This window comes from Euprymna scolopes, chromosome 12 (assembly GCF_053919585.1).
Source record: "Euprymna scolopes isolate OS-2025 chromosome 12, ASM5391958v1, whole genome shotgun sequence".
NCBI classification, from domain to species: Eukaryota; Metazoa; Mollusca; class Cephalopoda; order Sepiida; family Sepiolidae; genus Euprymna; species Euprymna scolopes.
This window is the reverse complement of record NC_136493.1, coordinates 85,412,738-85,428,190: the sequence shown is the minus strand read 5'-3', so window position 1 is coordinate 85,428,190 and position 15,453 is coordinate 85,412,738. Positions and strand designations below refer to the sequence as shown.

Sequence of the window (15,453 nt, the reverse complement as noted above, 5' to 3'; positions counted from 1 at the left end):
TATAAAATAATTTACCTCTGCAGTCTCTACGAAATTACTCAGACAATTTTGGTCCAAACATTTGAATTCTTACATAAAGTGTATTTACACGTTCGGCAAGTTATGAACAGTACATAGCGCCCAAGCAAAGCCAGGCTGAACTGCTAGTATACATATATATAGAAGTGAGGGTATATGGAGTCAGTCTTGAAAGTGGCTTAAGCAGTTTACAATCTGACAGTTACTTTATTTTTGCCAACAATTTTACTTCACTCCAAAATAGTCATGTCATTGAGATTCCCCCCCCCCCCAAAAAAAAAACGAATTAAAGATATGATGACATTTATAGATAAAAGATACAGAAGTTTATTGAACGAAATAAAACGAAGTTCATTTTTGCCAATTATTTTATTCACACAACATATTCTGTTTAATAAATTTCTGTAATTTCCTTTTACGGAAAAATCATAACAAACATGTAATTATTTGGAAGCTAAACTTTTCAATATATACACGTATATGCAATCTACACAAGCACACAAAATATAACTATAGCCATGTGTAATTAACTCGGGGCTAAATTGAAGAGGTTAGCTTCCAAATATTTGTGCTTTTTTTATTATTATGCCAAAAATAAATATACAGAAATTTATTGAATGAAATAAAACAAGCTTATTTTTGCCAACAATTTTTCTCAACGTATTTATTTAATTATATTTCCTAGACTAAATTGAAGAAGTTAGCTCCCTAAAACTCTAATTTTTTTTGTCAAAACAAATTATAATAAAAAACATGCAATTATTTGGAAGTGAAACTCTTCAATATATAAATATATATGAAATACATCAGTTTAAAACATCTCCAATCTACACAAGCACACAACATATAACTATAATGACATGTAAAATACATGAATATTCATTTATTTATGCACACACTATTTGTTTTTCCAATTTGGCTTTTTTATTTGTGAAAATCTGGCTATAGTTATCAATTTTGCTTTTTTTGGCATTTTTTCTTAAAGATTTAACTTTAAATATTTAGTAGAGTATGCAACCCAATTAGGGCCATCTCTTGGATATCTTGTAAAAGTGAAAGCAGTCTTGGCTTATGAACATGTTTCGATGTGGTAATATGTTTGTAATTAGGGTATTTTATTTATAAAGATTGCTTCTTGTGTAGAGGGAAGCCATGTTTGTAAATCTATGGCGCATTCGTTTTGGTTGTAAGATTTACATTCTGGAATGAACGACTAGTAAGTTCTCAGCTAATGAGATTTGGCGGAATGCATGTAGGGAGAAATGATTATATTCGGAATCAGGAAATGTAAAAATAATGTTATGTATATAATTATATAAATCAGATAATAAGGGTGCAACTCCATATCTGTACAAAATGCAGAATAGCTTCCGGTGTTGACAGGGAGCAGTAAGAATACTTTTTATTTAGAGGGGAAAATAGCAATTCCTTCCCCTAAAGATGGTTGCGACTGTAATGATGTCGCTCCTAGGATTTAATGTAGGATTTCACTATAACAAATAAATGTGTGTATGATGGTGTTCAAAAGTTACATAATATAGTGGCTAATATTCTAGATGTAATAAATTTGCATGTGGCATCTGTTGGAGCAAACATAGTGTACTTTGATTCAGAGGGGAATTTCTGCAACCAAATTATTATATATGATATAATTTCAAAATCTTTTCATTTTAATTTCTCTTCATATTATTGTGGACGCGGGTGTAGTGAACAGAATTACTTTTATTCAAGAATGTCATTGTTTTGTCTCATTTGAAGTTGCCTGAAGCAATAAATATGAGAATGCAGGATTATATTTGTAAAAAATAACTCCAGTGTCTGGAGTACATCTTTTCAGCACAGTAAAACAAGGGTGAGCAATGAGTTAAGCAAAAGATACTAAAAAGTTTATGGATAAAGACTAAAAAAGTAGAGAAAAAGAGAGAAACATAATGACACAGCTTGAGAGAGAGGGGGAGAGATAGAAATTTTAGTATAAATATATTACACATAATTTCACTGCTATATAAATTTATATGATCCCGAGCAACGAACAACGTCGGGTATTCTTGCTAGTTTTTAAATAATAAATAATTTTTGCTAGTTTTTAAATAAATAATTTTGCGATGAGAGTGAAATATTTGTATCTGTTACATGCAAAATTAAAATAAATGCAAACATTATCTTATATATGCATGTAATATATATATATATATATATATATATATATATATATATATAAACTGTTTGAATAAAATTCGGTAAATTTTTATTTGGTTTCCACCTTAATATTTTCCTGTAAAATGACAACCTTTCAGGTATGCTGAAAATGAATTCGCATTAAAATAAGCACTTTTCCAGATATTAAGCAATGTAATTCCTTATGTTAAAAGTGGTAGCCATAGTTGTAGACGCAAGCGCACATATTTTTGGCGCTTACATTGCTTAATATCCAGAAAACTACTTATTTACAGAAAATTTAAATGTGATATTGGTTTTCAGCATACCCGAAAACCTACAAAAATCGTTATTGTAAAGGAAAATGTTAAGGTGAAAACCAAGTAAAAATTTACCAAAATTTATAATTTTGTATTTGCTTTTTTTAAAAAAAAGCTACATTATATATATATAATCTTGATTTTTTTTCCTTGCCAGAGTTTTAATAAAAACTTAATCAAACACTTTCAAAATAAATATTTCACTCTCACCACTTATAGCAGTCCCTTAACACTTAAGTATGTTTCACAAAACTATGTGTAATTTCTTATCAATTTCATAAATAAATGTGAAAATGTCTTCAATAGACTTTAATTACAATTATGTTTTAACTTTTGAAACCGATATATCAACGCTAATTGAAATCACTGTGTGGACATCCATTTATACATATTTTAAACAATTTAAAATATTGTGTGACAAATCACCACATATTGTGATATAACATTTACCAATTATAATATCAATCACAGTCCCTACTACTATTCCAACTACAGTACCTACAACAATTCCAACCACGATACCTACAACTATACCAACCACAATACCTACAACAATTCCACCAACAATACCAACGACTGTACCAACAACTATTCCAACCACAGTACCTACAACAATTCCAACAACCATGACAACAACTATTCCAACCATTGTACCAACAACTATACCTACAACAAGTAGGTGTTTTTAAAAATCTTTTTTAAAATCAAAATTTATTAAATATAAAAACTTTTGCTTGATTATTAAATAATTCAATGAAATGTTTAAAAAATCAAACAGATATTACAATATAATTGGTGTGTTCTCTTCTGGTTCATGTAGCCGATATGCTTTTTGTTAGAATTGTTTTGATTGAATAACTTTGTAAAATTAACTTATCTCTCTCTACATATGAAAAGCTTGTAAATGCAAATATGTTTCAGTTTAATGTTAAAAAATATACACCAGACACTTTCAAATTGCAAAAGAAAATAAATTAAAAACGTTTGTCAATATTATGTTGTTTTACAAAGAAACTTTGTTAATCAAGATAACCCAATTATTCTTATTTATAAAAAGTTCTTACAATGTGATTTTAATGGTGTTGTGAAGTATATTATTTGATATTTTAGATCCTTTTTCATATTTTTCATTCAGCCATACTTTTTTTTTTCTATTTTTTCCATAAATTTATTCTTTTTGGTTTCTTTCTTGATATCATTCGAAGTTACTGGCAATTCATGTATAGTAAAATAGTGTTTTTTATTCACATGGCATCTATTACTATGTCTTTTAAAGGTTCTGTAAATTTTGTGATTAGTCTAGATAGACTATCTGCATGCACCGTTTTCTTTGAGAGTAAAAATTCCATTTAAAAATTGTAGTTTACAAAATTATTTCTCCATCTTGAAGCCTGTTAGAATAAATTTTCATCTATGAATAATCCTGTGTAATTTCTTTACTGCATAGATAATGTCCAGACTTTATTTTTCAATCTGACTATAATTTCTTTCTACTGTAAGTAAAGTTCTAGAAGCAGAGGTTATAAACTTTGTGGTCTCATCTTCAAACTTATTAGGAATCACTGATCTAATCTTGTAATCACTGGTATCGGATTCACAATTATTTCATGCTCAGCTTAAAAATATATGCCCATGGTAGATCTAATAATAAAGAACTTTTTATTTTCTGAAAAACTTTTTTGTACTCTTTTGACCAATTCCATTTTACGCCCTTTTTTATTAGGTTATTCAATGAGACTCTACGATCATACATTTTTGGAATGTAAATGCTGTAGTATTTCTGAAGATAAGTAACATTTTTGGGAGCTGACATTTCTTAATTGCTTCAGCTCTTTCAGGGTCAAGTTTTCTGACATTTTTGTCTATTATTTAACCAAATACCTAATTTGATTCATAAAAAATTCACATTTCTCCCAGCTAAGTTTGAACCTGTACTTGTCTATTTTCTGCAAAACTAGCTTTTTGTGCTGTTTGTTATTCTTGCTCTTGAGTAAGATGTCATTGAGGTATGCTCTAGCTAACTCAGATCCTATCCATTATCTGTTGAAATAAACGTAGAGTGATTTTCAACCCAACTGAACACGTGTTTAGTTTATAGAGGTTTGTGTGGGTATCAATTGTTTTCAATTTTGAGAATTCTTCATCCACTTCATCTGATAAAAAAGTTCTGCTATTGATTGGCCTTGAAAAAATGTCTTGGTAAAGGTAACATGATCTTTTAGGAAATCATTCAATCTAATTTGGAAATGGGTCCATGTACAGATCTTTTGTCTTTACATTTTGTTGGTAAAGCCCAATTAGAATATTTTAATTTAGACAACACACCTATTTTTCCAATCATCGTAATTCTCAGTCTACTACTTATATCTCCAAGAAACTTACATTTGTTTAAAAACTAGCTTTATATTTTCATTTAATTTATATCTTACATTAGTTTTAGTGCATTCTCACAGTCCTTTAGTTACACATGGAAATTGTATTTTTTAATCAGAAAAAATTTTTCTGTTTCTTTATTTTTTCATCCATCCACACATTCACTATATTGCAAAACAAATTCATAGGTAGTTTCTATGAATTGAATAGCACAACCTAATATGTAATGAATAAATTTGTCATACTGGATGGTGCATAACTTTTAATTAAAAAAATTTTCCAACAAACTATCAGGTTGACAAGAAAGTTTTTATGGTTTCTTACTTTTAAATGAACATTTCATATGAACATATCTCGGCTCAAACAACAATTTATTAATCAAAATAATCACCATCAGAATCAACACAGTTTTGCCAATGCAAAACAAGTAAATCTATGCCAGTAACATAAAAATCTTGCGTTCTGATGATGATAAAGTCGCTGAATACGTTTTTGATATCACTTAGGTTTTTGAAGCATTTCTCATACAGAAAGTTGTCAATGCTTGAAAAAGTAGTAATCGGTAGATGAGAGGTCTGGAGAGTATGACAGATGAGGCAGTTTTGTAGCCTAATTCGTTCAACTTCTGCAGGGTCAGTTTAGCAACGTCCAGTCTGGTATTGTCATGGAGAATTGGGCTTTTTCTGTTGATTAATGCTGGGTGTTGTTGTCGAAGTTTCTGATGCATTTCGTTCATTTGTTGACAATAGTTTTCTACTGTAATGATTTCGCCTGCATTCAGAAAACTGTAATGGATGAGACCGGTTACAGACTACTAAACAGTCAGCATGACCTTCTTTTGATGCAACTGACTTCAACAAGAGTCGTGAAGCTTCAGCAGTGTCTAACCACTGAGCTGAGCATCACCAGCTGTCGTAAAGAACATACTTTTCATCATAAGTCACAACCTGGTCAAGAAATAGGTCATTCTTGTTGTGTTAAAGAAGGGAAGATGACACTTGATTATGGCGTTTCTTTTGGTTGTTTTTCAATTCGTGAGGTATCCATTTATCAAGGTTTTTTGTTTTTCCAATCTCTCAAGTTATCAAACAGTTGTGCATGGATTGGCTTTGACTCGAGATATAGAAGGCTAGTTAACTGAAAAATGCCTGCAGTAATGAAGGTAAGATTTACCGAATTGTTACTGTCGATACTATATGACGGCATTTTTAAAAAGAGCATTAAAACATGTTAAAAAAAGAACAGAAAGGAACACAATTTGATTAATAATGAAACTGAACTTTATTCAATATAAAATATAAATATTATTTATGTAAAATTACATAATTTTAAAGCCATATACAATCTAATGCTGAATTATGAATTTAGGAAATAAACAATTAAAGAAACATAAAACACAAACAATTCTTGGCCTTCGAGACAAGATCACAGTGTAATAGTATCTATTCTGATGCTACAATTCACCTTTTCTGCCCTCGGTCGGTGGAGGAGAAATCTTCATGACTAGGACAAATTTTATTTTTGTTCCTATCCAGAGTGCCCCTTATTGAGGAGCTGGATTTTACTCACAAGACTATATGTTGAAATATTTAAATACCTATTACTTTTAATACAGAAATTAAATTTAAAGTTTTGGTTTTCTGTTCATCTATGTTCATTTTTTCCCATGTTTTTCATCAAAATGTGTAGTGTATTTTCATCAGTTACATGGTTACTATATTATTATTTCACTAACTAGGAGTTGTCTCACAGGCCATCATCAGTGATCGCTCACTGGCAGTAACCTGTGGTATTTGCTGGAAACTGAGTGACAACAAGTCTCCCCAGTTTTCCAATGTTCTCCACCTCTTGACCACTAATGCAGATGATTGCACGCAACAGCCATTTGCCATTGATTTTTCATTGGCATCGGCCATTGGTGTTTCCTGCGGATTGGATGGCAAAATGCCTCCCCAAGGTACCAGATTTGAACTGCACACTTCCAGTGAAGGTCTGGTTAGTACTCTCCCAACTCGAACTTCCCATCTTTCCTGACCCTTCACAACTAGTTGGTGTGGCGCCAGTCGATGTCATCTACAGTTTTTTTTTTTTTTTTTTTTGGCACTTCACGGGGAAGGTGGGCCCTGCGTGAACGGGTTTTAATTTAATGGCTGCTCCCTGAGTTTTTCTTTCACTTTCTTTTTATATATCTCATGCACTTTTTTGTAATTGAACATATATTTTATTTTTTGAATATTTTTTATTTCTTTAATTAAATTTGATTTATACTTTTATTTCGTGCTTTGTTTGTATTTTATTTTCATTTTGTTTTAATTCATTTTTATTATATTATATTTTCCATACTAATGTTTATTTTTGTTACATTTATTTTTTATACATATTCAAATAATGCTTTTGACCTTTTTTTTTGCCTCAAATAGTACCTTTTTTGTGGTTAAATAAACCAATGAAACCTTTTGTGTATGCGCTTTTTAGGGAGCAACCAATAAATTAAAACCCATTTACGCAGGGTCCACATTCCCCATGAAGTACCTTTTTTATTGTTGTTGTTATAATACTAATAATGGTGCTTATGCAGTGTACGGACCATGCTATATTCAAGATAGGATTTTCAAGTTAAATTAAATTTTTATAGTATCTTTTTTTTTCATTAAATTGTTAGGTTAAAGTCAAGAATAGTTAGAACCCCCCCCCCATGCTGTTAAGAATAGCTTTCTAAAGAACGTTATTTCAGCATGGTGCATACATTTATAAGATAAAACAGAAGAAAATATGTTAACTAAAATTTAATCTACTCTTTATTTTTAGTTCATATCAAAACTTAAATTAAAACTGATTAGTTAATGAATTTTTAAGATGAATTTGTGTTCGCATGAATAAAGTGTTTGAGAGAATAAAGAATTTAAAGAATAAAATAAATGTGTTCGAGAGAATAGAACATTTCCTATTTCATTTCCCATTTCAGTCATGTAAATTATTTACAGATAAAATGTTATAAAACAAACAAAAACTTTTTTTAAGTTTTAAATATATTTCAAAGAAATAAATTATGCCCGGTGCTAAAATATTGAATTGATCGATCGTTTTAGTTTAAAAACAAAACCGAAAGAACAACTAAAATAAAACGAAAAAACTGTCGTGAAAAATGCTTCTAACTTTAAAATATTTGGAAATACTCAATGAAAAGTTTTATTTATTATTAAAAGAACGGACTGAAAAATATTCTCATATAAAAATTGTTAGTTTTGCAGTTTAAAAAAATAAGTAAAATGGAATATTCGACTTCCTTTGATAAAAATAAAAGTTCCTTCAATAAAAATAAAACAATTCACTTACCGTTATATTTTGTTAGATTAAAATTATCCCAATGTCCAATTATGATAATTGTAATATTAATCTAAATGGAGACTTGTTTTTTCTCTTTAGGAGAATAAAAATCAATTACAACAGCCACAATATAAGGCAATGAAAAATATTTTTTATGGCCACGTGGTTGAACACCGGAAACTTTAGGCACCTCCGTGCCTTTACCTACATGTTGATCTGGTAATGCCGTCACGCTGTCATGTTCATTGGCCTGCTCTCTCGGTAGCCATGCTATGGTCGATCACTATGTTTGTCATCTTCAAGACTCTCATCACCGCCACGAAATTTCTTAAACCACCATTGTGCTGTGCGTTCAATAGTGGTTCCTTGGTCAAATGGTTCGTTGATATCACACACTGTTGCAGTAGCTTTTTGGCCTAGCTTCAATTGAAATAAGAAAATCGTACAAATTTGCTTTTTTACATCTTGTATTCAACGTTCTGAAAAGAAGATATTTGTTTTAAAACGTTTGTAATTTTAAACGATTAGGTAGAGCGAAAAACGTTATTTGAAATCAAAATTAAAAATTCTGCAAGAACCTTCTGGTCCACCTAATATATGAAATGATATCAAATTTGCCTTTAAAGTTTAAGCGTTTTCCAGTATGTGCACCATGCTATACTTTAAGTGTCATTTAATTGAGGATCATCTCTTTTTTCATGTTTGTTCATTTATAATCGAAATACTGCTACTGGTATCTAAAAGTAGTTTCACAATTTACAACTTATTTTTGTATTCAGATACTTTCATTATTCACCATCTTGATTTACTTACATTTAATTTAGTTTAGTATTTCAGTTTATTATGTTTTTGTTTATTTATTTAGTGAGTATTTTTGCGTCCGATATAGTCGCATACAAAACAAGCTTTGTCTTTGAAGAAAGTCGTTTTTTATAGTGAATCTCCACAGCAAAAAGCGCGGAGATAATTTTGTTTTAATTTTTTGCAAATCTGTTATTTAATTACTTGAACATGAAAAATAAAGTTTCCCTCAGCCCTTGTATTATCTTATTTCATCAATCTTTGGCAATCCTTGGTAACTTTCTGTAATGTTATTTATGGATCTTGCTCCATTCTAGGTAATATTCTAGATCGAATGTTTTTAACCCAATCCTTGTACAAAATTCAAGCATTTGAACATATGTACCGACAAATTATGAATTTACGTTTCCAGCATATATGACAAAGTAGTCTATTTTTTTTTGTTTAGTTTAGTTAAACTTTTATAATATGTATGAAATAAACTGTTTTGTTTCTGATAGATTTTTTATTCTCCCTTTAAAAAAGATTTCCTCTGGTTAGTTTTATCAAATAAGATTTGTGTTTAATTTCTGTAACAACACAGTAATTTTTTTTCGTCAGATTCATTCTCGACTCTTTTGATAAACATTGATTTGTATCTATATAATTAAATAAATAAATAAGGCGACGCCATTACCTAAGACATATTTAAATTCTTGATAAAGAATTACATATATTTACAGCTGAAAAACATCTTGAAACTTCCTATGCATTGAGTTATCTTGAAAAAAATCTTTTATGGCTATTTGAATTCTTCTTATTGCTGAAGTATTTTCAAATTGTCTCATTAAAATTAAAACAGGAAATAATCGAAATGATAGAACAAACAAAAACAAAATGTTTTCCTTATTTTCCCGGGGGGGGGGGGCAGACAAAATAACATTTACCAAATTTAAGTTCAAATGAGTCAAACCCTTTGTGTTTGAACGTCCTTCCTTTTAGCAAATAATACTTTTTGAGATATCAAAATAAAACCATTTCAATCCTGACATAATTGCTAGAACAGTATTGTTTAATACTTTCGATTAAGATTTAAAAATCTGTTGTAATACTTATAAGTGTTTTTCAACTTCAGTCTTTCGAATCTTCAGCGATACTGGTGTATCCGTCGAAAGGGGTGCACTTAACAAGGTTGTAATTCAGGTAAAAAAGAAATATCCAAAGCCATATTATAATGAAATATTTATTGTCATAGAGAATAGAATGAAGCAGAGACGGACCTTTGTGAAGCATTACATTTGCAGGTGTGTATAATACATGATTAATGAAGAAAAATTGGTATTCATGCAAAGAGTGATTCAGACGTAACTCTCAGAGTCCGCCCAGCTTTCCCCAGAACATGACGTTTTTTTTTTTTTTTTTCTTTTTTTTTTTCAAAGAAAAACCTGAAAACTATAAAAGTTGAAACAAAACTAGGCGGGACAGGGTTTTTTTTTTTTTTTCATATTAAAAAAGATGTTGTTTCCTCAGACCGTTGTTTTATTAATGGTGTGCGTACTGGAGGTCTTTCTGTGTTGCTCGCTCGAACGCCCACAAGTAGATTATTTTAAGTATGATGGCAACTGTCAGCCTAGACTTAGCAAAAAAGGTACCAGTCCGAATTGATATAAAGGCTTGGCATTTGGTAGCCTGACATCTCCAGGCATAGCCATCGCTTACCTTTCCTCTTATAATAAGATGTCCACATGATGCACAAGTTTTCGTCTGTGCCAGTAATTTTTTTTCTTGACACCGATTTTAGCATTGACCAGACTCAGCCCAACTTCAGTGATCCAACAGTAACCGGGGTGTTAACATGATTATGCCATTGTAAGACTTGCGCAATCTCCAACCACACCTCTTCTGAGTAGGCACTGCTTTTTTTTTTCCACAGGCAAGTAGAAATTCAGGATGACAGGAAACAATGCCGGGATAAGTGGAGAGCACATACTGCGGCTACTATTGACAAAAGTCGAGGACTCCAGCTGGTGTTTTCAGCTGCTCACTTAAGGCTGTAAAATTCATGTTTTTTTTTTTCTGACATGAAAGTACGAAATGGTGGGCTTCCTTTTTTTTTTTTTTTTACTAATTTGTTTTCTTTTCTTCCTCTTCCAAATCGTTACTAGTTTGAATTTTCAACTCGCGCTTTGCGTTGAAAACCATCACGCTACATTGTCATTGGCTCAGCTTTATGTTACATCAGACAGTTTAATTTCCTTGGTGACGCTCAGCTTACTCCGGCTGTTGACGTCATGTTCTGGAAAAAGCCGGGCGGGTGCTGAGTTATGTCTGGATAAGTCTCTGCATGAGTACAGAAAAATTATTGTGAAATGCTTCATCATTTGTTGTCTATATAAGAGATAAAATATTAATTATTTTATTTTTTCCAGCAATATGTGCTCATGCTGAAGAAATAACATATAATAATCTTGATGGTGATGTTGTGGATATAGATACCTCAACTTATCGTGATACTAGTCGAGATCTTGTTGTTGGTGATAATCTCTTTAATTTTGATGTACAAGATGATAATCCAACGATCACTGCGCGCTTTAATGAGCCAAAAATTCCAGTTAATATTCGCCTTGTGAATGCAACAAATATACTTCGTTATAATGCGACTGTTACTTATGCAGATGGTCTAGTTAATAATATTCCGGTGAGTAAAATGCCTTTTTAAATAAAATGTCACTGTTCCATCAATACGTTATCAATTACTATATATGTTTATTAACATGTGTTTGTTGTTGAGTAAAGTAAATAAATGTGAAACGATGTCTGTAGTTACTAGTGTAGGTAAATAAAAATATTTATTTTATAAATAGCCCTATAATCCACCTATAAAACATATTACAAAATGCAGTTAGATATTCACTAAAAGGAAGACATAACCAACACAATAGATGAAAATTTTGCACAAGTCTCCTCCTCTGAAAACCAAACAGAAAGATTCCAAAAAATTAAAATAAAAGAAATGAAAAATTTGGACTTAAAATTTCAAAACACGGAAAATTACAACCAAGACTTCACTTCATCAGAATTAGAAGAATCTCCCACAGTACAGCAGAAGGACCTGACAAAGTTGCTACGATTTTCTGAAAAGCCTACCAAAATTATCAATGAAATACCTTGTCAAGATTTATAATGAAATATAGCAAGCTGGAAATATCCCTCAAATCTGGAAACAAACCACGATAATTCCAGTTGCCAAAAACAACACCCCAAGCCAAAACTATACCAGATCGACTAATAGCATTAACCAACTTATGTACATTATTTCATGTGTCAACATAAAATGGTATGAGAAGATTTTATTTTATGTATCAATTTTCAGTATTTACTTCAACAATAATACTTCAATCAATACGTGAGTAGAGCTAGGTAGTAATTTATGAAAATAGATTAAAATAAAACTATGCAGAATCTTCCTCATTTCATCCTCCATAAAGATTCGTCACACTAGTTACACAACCACATTTAAATTATAACAACTATACTCATTCCAAAAAGAATATAAATTACATCATATCTTTTTTAAATATATTAACAACTATATGACGTTAAAAAAAAACTTACTCTCTTCACAACACTATAACTTTTCTTGAATTTCCAATGACTTTTTTCGTTCTGAAATAGAACAAACTCATCCTTTTCACAAGAAGTATAATTACAAATATTTCAACGACTTTTTGGTTCTGAAATAGAACAAAGTTATACTTTTTGCAACAAGTATAATTTCAAATATTTCAATTACTTTTTTCACAGTAAATATATTTTCAAATATTGTACTGGCGGTTTTACTAAAACTGTACAACTAAAAATTATGTACAATCAATGTATGACTAATTGCCGTTGCTTCTCATTAAAGGCGATCGATTGGGTATGTCAGCATAAAATATTGTAAAACAATCTTGTAATAAATAATAAAACTAATAAAACTATAAAATTTCGAGAGGTTATATTTGGTAAATATGTTTTTAAGTCCATACCTAAAAAGATATATACTAAAGAAAACTCCCGATCTTTATTAAATATTCCTTCTCACACGGACGATATACTGAGTTCATTACTGCAAAAAATGTTATCATTAAAATAAACAATAGAACGACTTTAGTCACAATTGTGCTTATTTTTAGCAAATCCTTAAAGACTGAGACTTTTTTCAACCCAGTGTGCCACTTAAAAAAACAACAAAAAAAAAAACAATATAATAAACAAGTTTATTTCTTTATTATTGAAATAAAAAAAAAACAAAAAAAAACAGAACGAATTTAGTCACAGTCACAACTTTCAGCCGATTTTTTTTTATTTTATTTATTTTTTATTTTTCTCAAATTAAATTTTACAATTGACCTTTTTCTTTAAAATTTGAATTTTGTAACACAGTAACAATGTAACATTAGAAAATCTTTTCAAAAAATAGAAGAAATCCTTATCATTATAAGAATATTTTATTCAGAAATTTGAAAAAAAATTCAATTTCATTTTAATAAATAGAAATGTTTATTAAAATCAATTTTGCACTCGTCTGGTCTTTCAACTGTTAAATCTTAAATTCTTAATATCAAGTGCTTTTCAAACAGTGGATTTCCTATATATATATATATATATATATATATATATATATATATATATATATATACACTAGCAAAGATACCTGTGTGAGATGTTACTGTATGCTTAAATACCTGCTTTTCGGGCACCCTTGCAGTAAGTGGATGTTGTAAGAATAACTATTACTTAAGGTGTTTAATGATCGGTTACATTGTTTTTGGCAGCATTATTTTGGAACGTCAAAGTTAAGAGATACAGTGCAATAAATTTTGGCCAATGTTACGGACCACTATCATGCTAAATTTCATCAAAAAGGATGGGAGTGGAAGAGAGTCATTTTGTGACCCAATGGGGACCGAGCGATGCCGAGTGAACTTGCTAGTCAACACGAATTCAGAGGAATTCGCACGGCTGAATTCTAATGATGATGATGGTTTGATGTTGTTTTAAACAGAAATGTCTATGGGATTTTATCTTTTTTTTTTTTTTTTTTTTTTTTTTTTTTTTTTTTTTTACAAAGGCATCACCACATTATCAAGGCCCAGAGGCCACTCAAGGATAAGGGTTAAAGAGTGTACAGTAGAAATTGGTCAATATAGTAATCATTAGTAATGAAAATTTGGCAAATTTAATAACCTATATGGAACGGCCCATCAAGAACTTATTTACTTTAGACTTGAACACAACCATATTGTAGTCAGCCGGAAAGCAGGAAAACGGAAGACAATTCCACAGGCGTGCAGTTCTAAGAAAGAAGCTTTGTTCATGGAATCTACGTTTAGGTTTAGGCACAGATAAAGAGTGGGGGAAATTATTGATAGTGTTTACAGCTAGACGAGTGTTTCTTGTGAAAGTTTGGCGAGGGGGGACCATAGATTGAAGCTCAGTTGAACACTTTCCATGAAAATAACGATACATCAGAGACAAACTCGCAACATCTCTTCTGTGAGATAGAGGTTGCAAGGAGGAGAAAAGGACATCTCCTACGAGGCTACGAAGTCTATTTTGAACTCTATCAAGGCAGGACAAGTCCTTTCTAGCAGCTCCTGCCCAGATGTGGCAACAGTATTCCATCCTTGGACGTACCTGGCTCTTATATAGATAGAGAATAGCATCAGCAGTGAAATATCTACTGGATCGATAGAAAGATCCCACCATTTTTCCAGCGGCCTTGGCAACAGATTTGATATACGTGTTCCATTTAAGATCAGGAGTAATGGTCAAGCCCAGAAGCTTGTCAAAACTTGAGGCCTCCTGAAGACGAGAGCCATTCATTTCAATTGATGACAAATGTGGATTAGAATGTTGATGATGTAAAGAGAGAAGCTTGGTTTTAGATGCATTAAAAGTAACCAGCCACTCCTTTCCCCATTGTACTACATGCTCAAGATCAGAGGAGAGAGAATTGGAGAGTACTTGCTCGTTTACTGTCTTAGATGTGGTACCATAAATGGTAGTGTCGTCAGCATAAATGTCTACAAATGATGTAAGGATATGATTTGGAAGATCATTAATGTAGATCAGGAAAAGAGTTGGGCCCAGGATGGATCCCTGAGGGACACCGGCATTAATACTGTGAGCTTCTGATTTTTGCCCCTCAACTACTACTCTTATGAACCTATCAGAAAGAAATGATTTAATAATTGAGAAGACTTTTCCAGCTATACCATAGCTAGCGATCTTATGAAGTAAACCTTTATGCCATACCCTATCAAAGGCTTTAGATATGTCAAGAGCAATTGCCCTAGAAAGATTGCCACCGTCGAGAGATTTGCTAATCCTATGCGATATAACTGTAAGGACATCTGCTGTAGATCTAGCAGAACGGAAACCATATTGAGTGTCACTAAGAAGGTTATTTTTGTTGAGATGTTTGATTACTTCT

General features: G+C 31.1%; 2 protein-coding genes across 2 annotated transcripts in view; both read left to right on the top strand.

Moving 5' to 3' along the window:
* LOC145291080 (uncharacterized) overlaps positions 1-11,694 on the top strand; it is an 86,791-nt gene extending 75,097 nt beyond the window's left edge. Inside the window, exons 13-14 of the mRNA XM_080136595.1 lie at positions 2,967-3,170; positions 11,405-11,694. Coding sequence (XP_079992721.1) covers positions 2,967-3,170; positions 11,405-11,694 — 494 coding nt within the window. The remainder of the gene's footprint in view (positions 1-2,966; positions 3,171-11,404) is intronic.
* The window catches only part of LOC145291388 (uncharacterized), a 64,420-nt gene continuing 59,008 nt past the window's right edge, over positions 10,042-15,453 (top strand). Inside the window, exon 1 of the mRNA XM_080137182.1 lies at positions 10,042-11,673. The gene's annotated coding sequence lies outside the window, so the exon portion shown is untranslated. The remainder of the gene's footprint in view (positions 11,674-15,453) is intronic.